General features: G+C 26.5%; 6 protein-coding genes across 6 annotated transcripts; 3 read left to right on the top strand and 3 right to left on the bottom strand.

Moving 5' to 3' along the window:
- Positions 1–1,299: 1,299 nt before the first annotated feature.
- On the bottom strand, positions 1,300–8,608 carry roco7 (uncharacterized protein; the record flags this gene model as incomplete). Its single annotated transcript, XM_003290529.1, has 3 exons — positions 1,300–2,043; positions 2,134–8,146; positions 8,232–8,608. 3 exons carry the CDS (start codon positions 8,606–8,608, stop codon positions 1,300–1,302), a joined length of 7,134 nt encoding a protein of 2,377 aa, XP_003290577.1.
- Positions 8,609–9,924: 1,316 nt separating this feature from the next.
- DICPUDRAFT_155113 (uncharacterized protein) lies at positions 9,925–10,500 on the top strand (the record flags this gene model as incomplete). The annotated part of the gene is made up of 1 exon (XM_003290538.1): positions 9,925–10,500. One exon carries the CDS (start codon positions 9,925–9,927, stop codon positions 10,498–10,500), a length of 576 nt encoding a protein of 191 aa, XP_003290586.1.
- Positions 10,501–10,860: 360 nt separating this feature from the next.
- DICPUDRAFT_155112 (uncharacterized protein) lies at positions 10,861–11,104 on the bottom strand (the record flags this gene model as incomplete). The annotated part of the gene is made up of 2 exons (XM_003290528.1): positions 10,861–11,024; positions 11,086–11,104. The coding sequence occupies 2 exons, from the start codon at positions 11,102–11,104 to the stop codon at positions 10,861–10,863; spliced, it is 183 nt and encodes a 60-aa protein (XP_003290576.1).
- A 604-nt stretch (positions 11,105–11,708) lies between these two features.
- On the top strand, positions 11,709–12,201 carry DICPUDRAFT_81308 (uncharacterized protein; the record flags this gene model as incomplete). The annotated part of the gene is made up of 2 exons (XM_003290537.1): positions 11,709–11,868; positions 11,945–12,201. The coding sequence occupies 2 exons, from the start codon at positions 11,709–11,711 to the stop codon at positions 12,199–12,201; spliced, it is 417 nt and encodes a 138-aa protein (XP_003290585.1).
- An 811-nt stretch (positions 12,202–13,012) lies between these two features.
- On the top strand, positions 13,013–13,588 carry DICPUDRAFT_81307 (uncharacterized protein; the record flags this gene model as incomplete). The annotated part of the gene is made up of 1 exon (XM_003290536.1): positions 13,013–13,588. One exon carries the CDS (start codon positions 13,013–13,015, stop codon positions 13,586–13,588), a length of 576 nt encoding a protein of 191 aa, XP_003290584.1.
- Positions 13,589–13,971: 383 nt separating this feature from the next.
- On the bottom strand, positions 13,972–15,723 carry DICPUDRAFT_81306 (uncharacterized protein; the record flags this gene model as incomplete). The annotated part of the gene is made up of 1 exon (XM_003290527.1): positions 13,972–15,723. The coding sequence occupies one exon, from the start codon at positions 15,721–15,723 to the stop codon at positions 13,972–13,974; it is 1,752 nt and encodes a 583-aa protein (XP_003290575.1).
- Positions 15,724–15,961: the final 238 nt, after the last annotated feature.

The following is a 15,961-nucleotide window of genomic DNA, read 5'->3' as shown; positions in this document are numbered from 1 at the left end:
TTTTAAACTGTTGTGTGTTTATTTATTATTTTCAATCGAAAATTTTTTTTGTAAGAAATAAATTTCATAAACACACCAAAATACCTCATTTATAAGTTTTTTATTTGATGATTTTTGAATTTTGAATTCTTCTATAATTAATTTAAAAAAAAAAAATTTCAAAAAAAAAAAACTAAAAAAAAAAAAAAAAATTTTTTTTTTTTTTTTTTCTCATATTATTTTTTGATGATAGTTTCACAATTTTGTTGTTTTTTTAATTTTTTTTTGCATATTAAAATTTTTTTTTAAATAATTTTAATATAGTTATTCATTATAACATCGATGTTATTATTTCTAATCCCTAAATAACAATTAACAAAAAATACCACTTTACACATATCTTTTTAAAACATTATCTAAGGAATTTCCTGTTTAAATTTATATTTTAAAATATTGCTTGTCGAAAATCTTTTAATTCAATAATATAAAATCAATAATAAAACAATACTTAAGGGTTGTCATAAAAAAAATAAAAAAAATAAGTGTAATTAAACCTTCAAAGAAAAAAAATTTTATAATTAATTTTTAAAGATAATAAAATGATATCAATACCATTATTTTATTTATTTTTTATGCTATTAGCCACTCTTTGTAAAGAGTGTTTCCATTTCTACCACGGGGAGGTTAATATATTAGAGCCAAATGGTTAATTATTTATACCTTCAGGCAGTATAAATAATTAATCACCACATTGAAAGTTTGTGGTTAATTATGAAAACCACCACGCAGTATACATAATTAACCACCACATTGAAGATTAGGTATATTTCAAAAACATAGATACCAAGCGGGCCAGCTGAGGATCTATGTAATCAAAATACCTATTGAGAGTTGATTAAATGATAAATAATACTTGATAATTTTGAATGATATATAAAATTTGATATTTTTGAATGATAAAAAATATTTGATAAATAATATTTGATTTAAATGAAAAAATTTATTTCATTTATACTTATTTTATTATAATTAATTTTATAAAGTATAGAGAAAAGGAATAAAGTAAGAATTTTGTAGTTCATTATATGACAATGAAATTGGTATATGATAGCTGAATGAAAATACGCATGAATTTTAATCATACATTAAAAATAAATAAAAATAAAATTATTATTATTTACAACACTAATTAATCACACTTTTATTTGTAGTTAAAAAAGGTGATAACTATTAAAAAATATAATAATAATTTTAAAAGATAAATAAAATATATTTTTTTTTAAATAAATAAATATTTTTATATGAATTTTATTTTATAAATTAATTAAAAGCAAGCTTTGATCTAGAGTTAGAAATTTGAATGGTATTTGTACGGGGAGTAAATGCGCCACTAAAGCTTAAAGTTGAACTTGAGGTTGAAACAGGTATAAAAGCTGATTGTTGATGTTGTTGATATTGAAGAGCATATGAATTTGTTAATAAATGTTCCAATTCTTCAGTTAGTTGATAGGTAGATATCTTTTTATCCCAGCTGCCTACCCAAAGTTGTGGTTTATTTTGTTGTGATACAGAGAGGGTTACAGATGAGATTGCATCGATGTGCTTTTTCTTTATAACTTGAACGCATCTAAAGCTTTGTTTAGAATCCCAAACAAGAATTGTACTATCATAGCATGCACCTATTATATAATTTTCAACAACCAATATCGATAATACTCTTGATGTTAAACCTTCAATTTTCTTTTTGATAATACCACTTTCGTCAAAGATACAGATAACTCTTTCGCTGCATGTAATAATCAAACGATCCATCTTTTTAATTGAGTGAATAGATCCACCATTATGACTAATATGATGGGCAACTGGTGTAAGATTTGGATAATCTAAAATAAATACCATACCATTATCTGTACCTAACCAAACTCTTGGAGCTTGTCCAACACCACTGTTACCAAAGCCTACATTATTATTATTATTGTTGTTGTTATTATTGTAATTGATGAATATTGTGGTAATTTGTGAATCCATGGTTTTAACATTTAATAGTTTCTTAGTTTTTAGTCCCTATATTAAAAAAAAAAAAATAGAAAATATTAATAATTTATAAAAATTATTTTCTACAAAAAAAAAGTCTATAATTATAAAATTACTTACAGATTTACTAACCGATTTTATATATGAGGTTTTTTCTTTACAATTTGTCCAAACCGAGGTACCTTCATCAATACATGTTGTAATATAATTTGTTTTAATGGTTTTAAGTAGCTTATAGGTTTTTGATTCAAAGACCAATATACCTTCGCCATAGATTGCCCAAATTTGAGTATCATCATCTACAAAATTAAATGGTGTTGATGGACATGATGGTGTAGGTAATGAGGACTTGCCTTTCTTTCTAACAGAACAGAAACTAAGAATACGAGATGCATCAGCGAAACGACTACTTGATACAGTTTGTCTTGTGTTTGGGTTAATTACGCATACACTACCATCACCCATACCGCACCAAACAAATGATTCATTTTTACTATTGATAACAGAGTATAATGAATGAATTGTTGATGGGAATGTAAGAGCTAAAGAGCTTTGATATCTTAATATTCTGCTTGAGCCCGATGATGTTAATGAACCACCACTTTCATATACACCTGATGAACCACTATTGGTATCACTATTGCTCGATGTTGCAGTAGTTGTACCAATTCCATTGCCACCATGATTACTTGATCCACTGTGACCATTTTGTTGCTGTAAGGATGTTGGAGTTAAAAGTACTTTAAAGTCTGCATTGCTTCCATTTGAATTAAGATTATTGTTCATTGCTATTTGTTGAAGATTTTGGATTGAACTTGGTAAAGGTGGTACATTAACTACAACTGGCTCATCAATAAGTGGAGGCAATTGTTTATAAAATTCTAATTTCTCTTCGAGTGGGAAGGTCTTAAACATTTGGTTCAAACGATCAAGGATGGCGGTGAATGATGGTCTTTTCTTTGGGTCACCATTCCAGCAATCTGTAATAAGATTTTTCATTTCGGATGGGCATTCATCTGGGATAGTTGGACGAAGACCTTTGATGATTTTATCTTCAATAATTGAATTCCATTTTAATTGATCAACATATTCTTCAAAAGGTAAATCTCTTGTTATAATTTCCCAAAGTACAATTGCAAAAGAATAAACGTCAATCTTCTCGGTGTATTGTTGATCATTCATAATTTCTGGTGCTAACCATCTCCAGTTCCAAACCTTTCTTCCTTTTACTTCTTTACCTATAGGTTTAATGGACAAACCAAAATCACTAACTTTGGCAACAAGGGTTTCAATTGATGAACCACCCAATAAAATATTTGCACTCTTTAAATCTCTGTGTACAATCATTGGTTTGCATGAGTGAAGGAAACTCATACCTTTGGCAATATCCATTGATAACTTGAATACAGTGTTCCATGAGAATGGCTCTGCGGTATTTCTAATGAATTTGGCCAAATCACCTTGTTGTAATAACTCGGTAATAAGACAAAATGGATTTACGGAAACACCCATTAGCGACACAGTGTTGGTATGACGGAGTTCACCAGTAATATGTGCTTCATTTCTAAATTCTCTAAATCTTTCGGTGGTGTTTGCACTTTGTCCATCATCTAGATTTAATAGTTTAATTGCGACTTCTGAATTATTCCAAATACCACGGTATACTGTAGCATAAGAACCACTACCAAGTTGTGGCCCAAACTTGAGATCTTCATAAGGGATTAAAGAGAACTTTTGAGAATTGATAGCCACTTCAAAAGCGAGGGCATTAATGTCGACTTTAGTAGTTCTTGGAGAAAGAGTTTCGTGTATGGCACCACCTAATTGGGCTTTGCAAATTACTTGTGTTTGACCAAGTGATGATTGTTTTTCCAAATAATCCAAAGAGTAAAGAGTTGGATTTTCAATGTGAAGAGTAGTACAATGGGTACATGCAACTTGAACTGTATTTAAACGACCTGGGAAATACCAAAGAATAAATGAAGATACCAAATCAACAATGGATTTTAAGAGTTGAGATTTATGATCGTCACGAATTGAAATTTTTAAACTGAAATCGCTTGGTTCGTACTCTATGAGACATTGAGAATCATAAGATTTTGAAGCTCCACCCCATAGTTGACCTTGTGGCTGAATTAAAATACCAGTTTTCCAAATGCACAATGGATCGTAATGTTGAAGAATACGTACTGATAAACGGCTAAAGAAACCGTGTGGTAAAAATTTAAAGTCATAGACCCTTTTATATTCGTTTGTAGCATGAGCAGTTGGTGACCAAAGATCTCTCATTACAGTTGGACGATCGGCACCAAATAATTGAGGTATAATAACAGAACCATCTTCACTATTTAAATAAATTAGCTCTAATTTCTCTAAAAGAGTTAAAAGTGATTTGATGATGTATGTTGAAAATATATTTTCCCATGATGTTGATACTTGATCAAATACAGTCATACCATTTTGAGTTTTTAATGAAAGAATAGCGGTAATTAATTTTGAAACCCAAATGCAATCTAAAAATACCAAGTCATTTAAAATTTCATCATTTGCTTCGTACTTGTAAAAGAGAATTTCACCAATTTCATGAAGATACTTGATTGCAGCTTCGCTGTCCCTTGGCTCAATACCTAATATACGAGAGATATTCTTTATAAATGGAACTGAAGAAATTGGCATTTTACCCTTGGCAATAGCTTCTTTAGCTGATTCTTGGCATTGGCTCTTTAGGATAGAGTATGATAATGGAATCTTGTACTGGAATTGTTTACCTTCAGCACTCTTTTGAAGTTTGTTTGCTAGCAATTTAATTTGTTTAGAATTCTTAAGACTAACATTCATGTACGAGCCAATATTATTAAATCTAAATAATTTTTGGTGATCAGCTTTAAAGTTTGCAAATTTCCTTTCATCAATAGATTGATTGCAAAGACCAACCAAAAATACTACAGAACCAGGTGCTTTGCTTTGAATGATTTCCAACCAGTAATTTACAAGGATGGTGTTTATATTTACAGCATTATATGTTATAATGAACATTGATTGTGGAGAAATGAATAGTGGATGAATTGATTGATGTTGTTCGTTACCACTAAGATAAAAGGTTTTGAATGTAACTTGATCAGAATCTTGACCTACTATTAACTCGCTATTATGAACAAAGGAATTATCTAATGAGATATCTGGAATAGAGCTTGAATGGTTACTAAAGAAAGCCGGTATTCCACGTGAACTTGAGAAGGACAATAGACCATTTGGAGAATAGTTCTTTCTTAAACTATTATAGAATTGAAGCTTTTCTGGAGTCTCCTCACCAACAATACAAAGTTTAACTTGATTATTTAAACAGTAATCATTTTTTGATGTACAAGCAAATGTATTGTCTTGTGCAATTGTGGTTGATAAAAATGGACGATTTGGATTTGCACTGGAATTAAGTGCTGAAGGGTTTGAAAGTACATCGTTTAAAGAAAGATTACTTATTGAATTTATATTTACATTTAAAGAGGTATTGATAAATGGAGATTGACGATCGAAAGTATTGTTCGTTCCGGCCCATGTAACTTTAACTCTAGCTATAATTTTATTAGATGACTCTTCAGCTAATAAGCTCATTGATGATACACCATTATAATTCGAATGGTATTGGCTACTATGATAAACTGTTGATTGAGAGAGGGAGGATGAAAGTGGAATTGGTTTTCTCTTTTGCGCTAAATTTTCAACTAAGGATATAAAGCATCTATCAACTAGGATTAATTCATCGCCATGGTTGAAACAATAGTCTTGAAGTTTTGAGGATCCTGGTAAAAACATTGGTAAAAAGTTTGTGTTGCTAATAAGAGCCAAGCTATAGTTAACTTGATCGATTTGACCGGATTTTCTAAAGTCTGAATTTAACATTGCGCCACTGTTGGTTCTTGAGCTATTACTACTTGTATTTCCACTATTGAAACTACCAGTTGAACTTCTGAGATCACCCATAATTGGTGGTGTATTACTACCACTACCACTAAGATTGTCGATACTATTGGAGGTACTGAGAGGTGGTTCTTTTTCTAAACTAAAACAAATATTATAAAATGCACTGGAAACTGAATCGATTGTACTATCGAAATCCAATAGAATTGATTGGGTACGTCCCTTAATTGATATACTAAATTCATAGGACAAACGTGGACTACATTCAATAACATCCATAGTTGAAATCTTATTTAAAGCGAATGGATTATTATTTGGCATTTTAATTGATGATAATGAAGATGATTCGTCATCAATATCACGCAAATAAAAACCGAGATGGGCTGTATCTAATTGTGGTAAAAGTTTTGAAAGTTTTTCATCCAAAATTGATTGAGGGGTACTTTGTAAATTTACATAAACTATAATTGGTGTTACTTTTGAATTGCCATTACTTGTATTGATATTACCATTACTTTGTATATTTGGGAAAATAAATTTAAGAAATATATTGAATGTTGATAAACGTTTTTTAGATGGTCTAAATACCAATGTATCATTTGGGGAAATATCAAACATCCACAATGGTAATTCTGGTTCACAAATAACCTCTTGGTTATTTTCATCATTTAAAACTAAAGAATTCTCTTCACTATAACGAACAACCATTTCATACTCTTCTTTATTTAAGGAAAGGTCAGAGAACTCTGTATCGGTATGAATTCTACTTGCCAAAGCCTGAACCGTTATATTTAATGGTAATGTAATGATACGGTAAACAGTGTATTGATCGGTAACAATTGTTAAATTGATAACTTGAGTTTTAGAATTCTTTCTATCCAATACCCAGCTTCTCTTCTTTGGAGATTTACCATTATATGTTGATCTTAATTCTTCGGATGACCATTTCTTTGATAGGGATTGCAAGACTCTTGTGGCTTGAACTTCACCTGGGTTAGCAACCTGTGTTGGAGTTTGATAATATGGATTAATTAAATTTTGAAGTGTTGGAACTGGGCTATTTGTACGAGATGTGTTTCCTCTTAAAGTAGAGAAGTGATTTGAACGTGGACCCATACTAGGACTAGAGATACCAAAATTAGAAAATGAGTTTTTATAATTATTAAGAAGATCTTTGAATACACCAAAAAGGAATATTTGACGCTCGGCTCTTTGTAGTGATGTATTTAAATCCTTTGCACGTTTAAATGATTCTTCTAATTCAGATGCCTCTGACTTGATTTGTAAAATAAAACTATTAACTGCTTCATCTTTTGATTGTTGTAAACTTAACATTTGAGAAGAGATCAAATGGGTTTGTTGAGCTTGTTGAGGAGATGCGCCACCAGATAGTGAATGAGATCTAAATACCAATGACTTTATAAAGTGCATCACTTGCTCCTGTGTAGTGACGCCCCTACGTGAGAAATCTCTATCAAAAGCTATATCGAAAACCACTTTAGAGATTTCAATGTAAACCTTTGAAAAAAATGTTGAGTTATTTGGGGGTGGTTTCAAATTTGCTAATATTGGACAAATTAATTTGGTAAAAAATATTTTCTTTACCAATTCTAATGAGTATTCTGATGAATGAAGTTGGTGTGACTCTATATACAATAATTCAAATAACTGAAACACATTTGGTGGTATTTTCTCTACAGATCTAAAAATTGTATTTATAATTGAAATTGAATATTTTGAAATATGATCCTTCATACCCTCTAATGTTATTTGTGTGGATGATGTTGGTGATGAGATTGGTGGGGTTGATGAAAATGATGGTGATTGTAGTGGTGTTAAATTGTTATTTGATTGAGATGTTTGTGTTGAAATTTGGTGATGCATTCCTATAATGGGTGGGGTACCTAATGTATTTCCTATACTATTTGCCGAGGCTCTATTTGTTGGAGAATTGCTAATGTTATTTGAAATATCCAACGACTCTAAATTATTTGAACTATTACGAACACCACTAGAATTAATTGATAATGGTGATGATGCTAATAAAGCGCTAGGATTTGTCGGTGTTGAATTAGTGCTGCCACCGCCACTATTATGTGTTTTTAAAAATTCTTGTATATCATCGGTGAAATTTGAAATTTGAGTGCTTAAAACCTTTTCCATAATAGGAGCCAAATAAATTTTTAAAAATGATGATGACATTTTATTTATAATGCTATAGTAATAAATATTTAATAGTATTAGTTTTTTATTCTTTTTTTATTTTTTTTTTTCGATTTATTTTCTTTATTATAACCTACTTGTTAAATGATTGGTAATTAGTTGGACTACTTTCATCAGAAACCAATGAAAGTTTAGCATTTTCTACAGTTTGTTTAATAAATAATCTTAAGAGCTCAATAAAGTTATCATCCATAATTGTAATGAGTGAGTTTAAGAGTTCTGATGATTTTGGTGTTGAGGAGCATCGACTAAAATGATCTAAAAGTGACACAAAAAAATCTATATCTTGTAATAATAATATATTTTTAAATAATAATACCCTTGCGTTGGATATTGGGCTTTCGTTGAATGCCACTGGTGCTGGTGCCCTCCCATTGTTATTAATAGTGGCACTACTAGGTCTTGGTGTGGCTATCATACCATTACTTGATGTGAGTGATATTGATCCATCCATTTCTTTAATAATCTATTTAATATAGTTTATTATTTATGATTTTATTACATATATTGTTGATTGTTAATGTTATTACTATTTTTTTATATTGTGATTATAATTATAATGATTATTTTATTGATGTTTGGTGGGAAAGGAAATTTTGGAATAAAATAAAAAAAAAATGATTTTTTTTGATAATATTTAAAAAAATTTTAAAATAATTTTTTTTCTAATTTTTTTTTTAATTTTTTTTTTCGTAAAACTAAGAAGGAGATTTATAAAAAAACGATTTAATTTAAATGTTCTTATTTATCTGAATTAAAAAGAGATATTATTAATATACATATAATGAAATATTATTAAAAGAGGGAAAAAAAAAAAGAAAAGAAAAACACAAAACATAAAAAAAAAAAAAGAAATAACACAATTATGGTTTGATATAAAAAAAATAAATTTGAAAAAAAAAAAAAAAAAAAAAAAAAAAAATTTTTTTGAATTTTTTTTAAAAAAAAAAAAAATGTTTTTTTATTGTTGTTATTATGTGAATGATATGTGTATGGTGGGGTTTTTAACAAATGAGTGGAGTGTGGATTATTTTTTGTGAAACAATAAAATTTTACTTTTTAAATAAATGAAAAAAAAAAGAAAAAAAATAATTTGAAAATATATTTAAATATTTTGTTTATTTAAATTTAAATTCAAAAATTTAATTTTTGTTTGGTAAAAAATTATCTAAAATGAGCGTGATCGAAAAAAAATAAAAACAAAAATAAAAATAATAAAAAAATAAAATGGGTGGTGTGTGTTCAAGTTATGTGTGTGTGTGTATATTTTATTTGATCAATGCTTTTTTACACTTGTTATTTTTAGAAAAGTTTACCCCTTTGTGTATTTATCAATTGAAAAAATTCAATATTCCCTAAGATTTATAAATTGTTGCCAAAAAACTTTTTGAAAAAAATAATAAAAAATAAAAAAAAAATAAAATAAAAAAAAATAAAAAAAATATTTTTTTCAACAATTAAAAATAGTATTTCTAATTTTCTAAGACTATTAAAAAATTTAAGTTTAATTTTTGTGTGTTTAATTTTTTTTTTTTTTTTTCTATTGACATGTTAAAGGTCGGTTAAAAAAAATAGCTTAACAAAAAATCTCCAGATATTTATTTTATTGCTTTGTATTGGATTAAAAATTTTTATTGGAATTAAAAATTTTCAAAAAATTTTATTTTTTTAAAAAAAAAATTTGTAAAAAAAAATATTTACTTGAAAAAAAAAAAAAAAATATGATTATTATTAAAAATTAAAATACTTTTTAATTATAATTTATAAAAAATGAAAGTTTTAATTTTTTTCGTTGTTTTTTTGGTTGCACATATTAGATCACAATATGTAAATGTTTCCTTATCAGGTTCAAGTGTTATAATTCAAACTGGTGTCTGTCAAAACCAAGTAAGCCAATTTCCAACCATCTACGAATGCCAAGGAGCCACTATTTCTGCTGACATATATCAACAATCGATAACAGGAGGCTGTACTGGTGAATCAATAAAAACCATCATCTACGGCAATGGAGGTCTTTACGATGGAGTCTATTATCAATGCCAATCTGATATCAACTATCCAGATGGTGATTTTATTGTCAGTTCAATTTTCGATGAGAAATGTGAAAATGTTACCGCACAAATTATAAATCCATCAGGTGTTTGCTACTATAGCGATTTACTTAATTCTACTTTTATTAGTTATCCACAATACTATGCTGTATCAAAATGCCTCAGTTCAACAGAAGCATTTTTAACAACTTTTAACGAATTAAACTGTCAAGATCCAAATTATACCGAATTACAAACTATTGGACAACAATGTACACCAGACAATCAATTTGTTCAAATATGTTATATAAAATAAAAAAATAAATTTTTTATATTTTATATAAAAAAAAAAATAAATACAATTTTTTAATGTACCCCACAAGATAAATTATTTAAAACCTATAACAATCATTCCATTTTACTAAGGAAATTCCTTATCCAAAATAGAAATCATTTATTTACTATATACCCATCTTTTTCTTTATAAATGAATTTACTAAGATTTACGTGTTTTTTTATTGAACACCATATTTTGAAACCTATATAAAATTGAAAACTTCAGATACTAATTAAAAAAAAAAATAATTAAATTACGATCTATAATTTATAAAATAAGAAATTTATTTTTCATTTAATTTATTGTTTTTTTAAAAAAAAAAAATTTGGAGGTTTCTTATTAAGATCCTTTTGGTGGGTAAACTATGATCGGTCTATCATTGTGGTGGAAAGGCCATATTGAAACACGGTTATTTTGGAATCCATAAGATTGGGAGGGTGAAGCTGCGCTATACTTTTTAAAACCTGTTTGATTTGAGGTTGATACAATTTTGGTGATATTATCTTTTTTAATAATAAATATAAATAATTAATATAAATTTTGATATGTATAAATTATATAAACTCTTACGAAAAATTGCCATTTTTAAATCCAAAGTTATTTAGTAAAAATAATTGAAAATAAAATTTTTTTTTTTTTTTTTCTAAATACTATTATATTTTATTAGTTTTTATAAATGATAAAAAATCTATAACCAATATAGAAAAAGTCAAAAGATCTATTAGAGTTTTTACCATAAACATCTTTTTTATAAAAACTAAATTATACACCCACCTATCACTGTCATATTTTTGTCTATTGAAGAAAAAAAATATAAAAAATTTTCATTGTTTTTTAATTAATTAATTATAATAAAAATAATATTTTAATGATTTGTTTTTTTTAATTAAATGATTAATTATTTAAAAAAAGTTAAAAAAATTTAAAATAAAAAAATTATGATTCTTTTTTTATTTTTTTTTTAAAATTTTATTTTTTTTATTTTTTTTTAATTTTTTTCGATTATTATAATATCTTTTTTTTTTTTATAAAATTATTTTCTTTGTTATTTTTGGTATTAAAACAATAAATACAATTATTTATATATAATTTGTAATTAAAAAAAAAACCCATTTCCCCCAACTATTAATCACCCCGAAAATCAAAAATCAAAAATCAAAAAATATCACTCACATATACATATAAAGATGATGGTTTTTCATTGGTCCTATGAAAATAGTCCACTATTGTTTCCAGGTTGGGTATTCAATAGTCCTGGTGCATATGCATTAACCCTAATGATTTGTTTTGCAATTTCTATGTTTTCAGAATGGTGGTCAACCTATAGACATTCTCTTAATACCAGAGGTAATTATTTTGGTTTTTAATTATATTACTTTGAAGGAAAGGGTACTAATAGTTTATTCACTTTTAATCATATTAGTTAGTGACAACAATACCATATTTATTAAAAGAGATGATCATTTTTCAATTAAAGAACTTTACAATAAATTTTTAGATAGTCATCTTTGGAAAACAATCGTGCATATGGTTGCATTTACAATTAACTATATGGTTATGTTTTTTGTAATGTCCTTTAATGGTGGTATTGCCATTTCTGTTATTTTAGGTATAGGTACAGGTTACTTTTTATTTGCTAAAAAGAGATATGTTGCAGTAGTAGATGATCTCTGTCATTAATAATATAATTAATAGTAGTAATAATAATAATATTTAAATAATATCAAAAATAATAACAATATAATCAATAGATGTTAATTTTATTTATTTCATAAAAGTAACAATCTTAAAAAAAAGAAAAAAAAAAAAAAAAACACCAATTTTTTATATTAAAAATAAGGTGTACAAAATTATAAAAAAAATAAAACTATACAAATATTTATTAAATTAATGTTTTAAAATAATTTTATTAAGTTGAATTATCATCAATTTTATAATTGAAACCAAACTTCTTCCAACTTTCTTTTAATGATGGTGGTAATGGTGCAATAATATCGATTGGTTTATTTGTGAATAGATGAATAAATTGAATTCTTCTTGCGTGTAAATGCAATTTTAATGATGATGATGCACTATCAAGTTTTGATACTTTCGTTTATTAGTTCGTTACCATATTTAGTGTCACCAATAATTGGTGTATTTAATACCGATGCAATGTACCTTTTCCAATAATAAATTTACTTTGTTAACTGCACCTTCTTTTTTTAACTCTTCCTCGCTCTTTCGGGGTATAAAGGAATCTGGTACTGTGGCATATATTTTTTTGTTTTAATTTTATTATTCCCATTATTATTATTTTATAAATTTTTCTTTTTATTATCCGATTTATCTTTTTTATTATATTTATTTTATTTTTATTTTTATTATTTTCTAATTTTCCCAGACAATCCAAAAAAAATATATTTTTTTTTTTTTTTTTTCGGTTTTATAAAAAAAAAATTTTTAAAAAAATATTTTATCGATTTTAAATATTAAAATAATTTATAAAAAAATGAAAGTTTTAATTTTTTTCGTTATTTTTTTGGTTGCACATATTAGATCACAATATGTAAATGTTTCCTTATCAGGTTCAAGTGTTATAATTCAAACTGGTGTCTGTCAAACCAATTTAAACCATTATCCAACCATCTACGAATGCCAAGGAGCCACTATTTCTGCTGACATATATCAACTATCGATAATAGAAGGTTGTATTGGTGAACCAATAGAAACTAATATTTATGGCAATGGAGGTCTTTACGATGGAGTCTATTATCAATGCCAGTCTGATATCAACTATCCAGATGGCGATTATGCTGTGATTTCAGTTTTCGATGAGAAATGTGAAAATGTTACCGCACAAGTTATTAATCCATCGGGTGTCTGCTACTATGGCTTTATAGTTAATTCTACTTATATTAATGAACCAGAATACTATGCCGCTACAAAATGCCTTAGCTCAACAGAAGCATTTTTTACAAAGTTTAACGATTTAAAATGTCAAGATCCAATTTATACCGAATTACAAACTATTGGACAACCATGTACACATGATAATCCATATGTTCAATTATGCTATATAAAATAAAATAAATAAAAAATACAAAAAAACAAATGCAATTTTGTTAGGTATAACAATCATTCTATTATACTTAGGAAGTTCTTTATCCAAATAGAAATCATTACTTTATTATACACCATCTTTTTCTTTATAAATGATTTTTTGAACACCATATTTTGAAAACTATCTAAAAAATAATAAAATCAATATTTCTGAAGAAATATAAAAAAAACTTTATAATATAAAAAATATATTTTTTTTATATTGGCCAAAATTTGAACAATAATTAATTTTGGTCTATAATTTATAAAATAAAAAATTCATATTTCATAAAAGAAAAAATTTATTGTTTTTTAAAAAAAATAAAACTATACAAATATTTATTAAATTAATGTTTTAAAATAACTTTATTAAGTTGAATTATCATCAATTTTATAATTGAAACCAAACTTCTTCCAACTTTCTTTTAATGATGGTGGTAATGGTGCAATAATATCGATTGGTTTATTTGTGAATGGATGAATAAATTGAATTCTTCTTGCATGTAAATGCAATTTTAATGATGATGATGCACTATTAAGAAAAGTTTTAATACTTTCGTTTACTAGCTTGTTACCATATTTAGTGTCACCAATAATTGGTGCATTTAATACTGATGCACAATGTACCCTTAATTGATGGGTACGACCAGTTTCTGGCCACAAAGCTACAAATGATTGATTGTCTAATGAGCTTTGAATTACTTTATATTCTGTAATTGCTAATTTAGCACCGTCACCGATCTTCAAAGCTGGTATGACTTTCTCCTCACCTCCAATCATAACTTTTTTTAATGGTGCCCTGATTCTACCCTCTCTTGGTTTGGGTGCACCTGCAATCAATGCCCAATAAGTCTTTTTAATTCCTTTATTTTCTAAATCTTCATCATCGTCAATTTCTTCATCCTTGGTATCTTTTTTCTTTTTTGATGAATTCTTTTTGTTTTCTCTTTCGTTATCTTTATTAAACTTTTCTTTTTCTTTCTTTTTGCTACTCACTAATTTTAATTCAAACTTTTCTGCCATTGCTGTTGCTGCTAACCTTGATCTACCTAAAATTAAAATACCACTGGTTGCTTTATCGAGACGATGAACTAGTTTTGGATTTTCAGATTTTTCAAATCTTAGATGGTTTAACATCATATCTAAATGCTTCTTTAAACCTGAGCCACCTTGAACCGAAAGACCCTGTGGCTTATTTAAAACCAATAAATGCTCATCTTTATATAATACACTTTCTTTAATTTCTTTGATTTCATCATCGCTTAATCTTGTATATTTGGTTGGTTCGTTAATATCGGCCATGTGTTGATCTAATAAGGCCTGCGATGGGAAATAGATCCAACTACCAACCTCGACTTTATCATTAAACTTCATTTTGTGTCTTTTTAATTCACTAGTTGAATTTTGTTTGAACTCTTCATTTTCTTTATATATAATTTTATTTCTTAACCATTTGCAAACTAGTGAATGTGGTAAAATTGGTAACTTGTGACTGATCCATCTATCAACACGCATACCTTCCATATCCCTGGTTACATAGTATTTTACTCTTTTGTGTTCTGATGGTACTGCTTCATCCTTTTCCAATAATAAATTTACTTTGTTAACTGCATCTTCTTTTTTTAACTCCTCCTCGCTCTTTCGGGATATAAAGGAATCTGGTACTGTTAATGGTGGTGGCATATATTTTCTTGTTGTAATTTTATTATTTACATTATTATTTAATAAATTTTTCTTTTTATTATCTGATTTATCTTTTTTATTATATTTATTTTTATTTTTATTTTTATTGTCATTTTCTTCGTTTGTTAATTTTTCAATTCTTTCTAATTCCATATTAATTTTACGATGTTTTTTTAATGTGTGTTCTTTTTTTTGTGGTTTTTCATTTTGATTCTTTTTTGAACCTTTAACTCTATCATTTGAATTTTGTTTTTTCATTGACATTTTCTGTAACTTTTTTTTAGATTCTCTTTTTGTAAAAAATTCATTTGCTAAATTTAATGGTGAAACAATTGTACTATTATTATTAAATAATCTATTTATTGAAAATAATGAATAATTATTATTCCTATTATAAATTAAACCATTATTATATAATGATTTTTTTAAAAAATTCATGATTGTGGTTTATTTATTATTTTTTATAAATAAAGAAAAAAAAAATAAAAAACTAAAATATGAATAATATTAATATTTATATTTATATTAAATTAAAAAAATGAAAAATATTTATTTTTTATTTTTTATTTTTTTTTTTCGTTTTTTCGTTTTTTATGGAAATGATTAATTTATTTTTATTTTTTTTTATATATGGAAAGAAATAACTAAATAAATTAAATAAATTAAATATAAAAAC

This window comes from Dictyostelium purpureum (genome assembly GCF_000190715.1).
Source record: "Dictyostelium purpureum unplaced genomic scaffold DICPUscaffold_229, whole genome shotgun sequence".
Lineage (NCBI taxonomy): Eukaryota > Evosea > Eumycetozoa > Dictyosteliales > Dictyosteliaceae > Dictyostelium > Dictyostelium purpureum.
The sequence above is the reverse complement of the archived record's forward strand: the minus strand, read 5'-3'. Positions and strand labels throughout refer to the sequence as shown.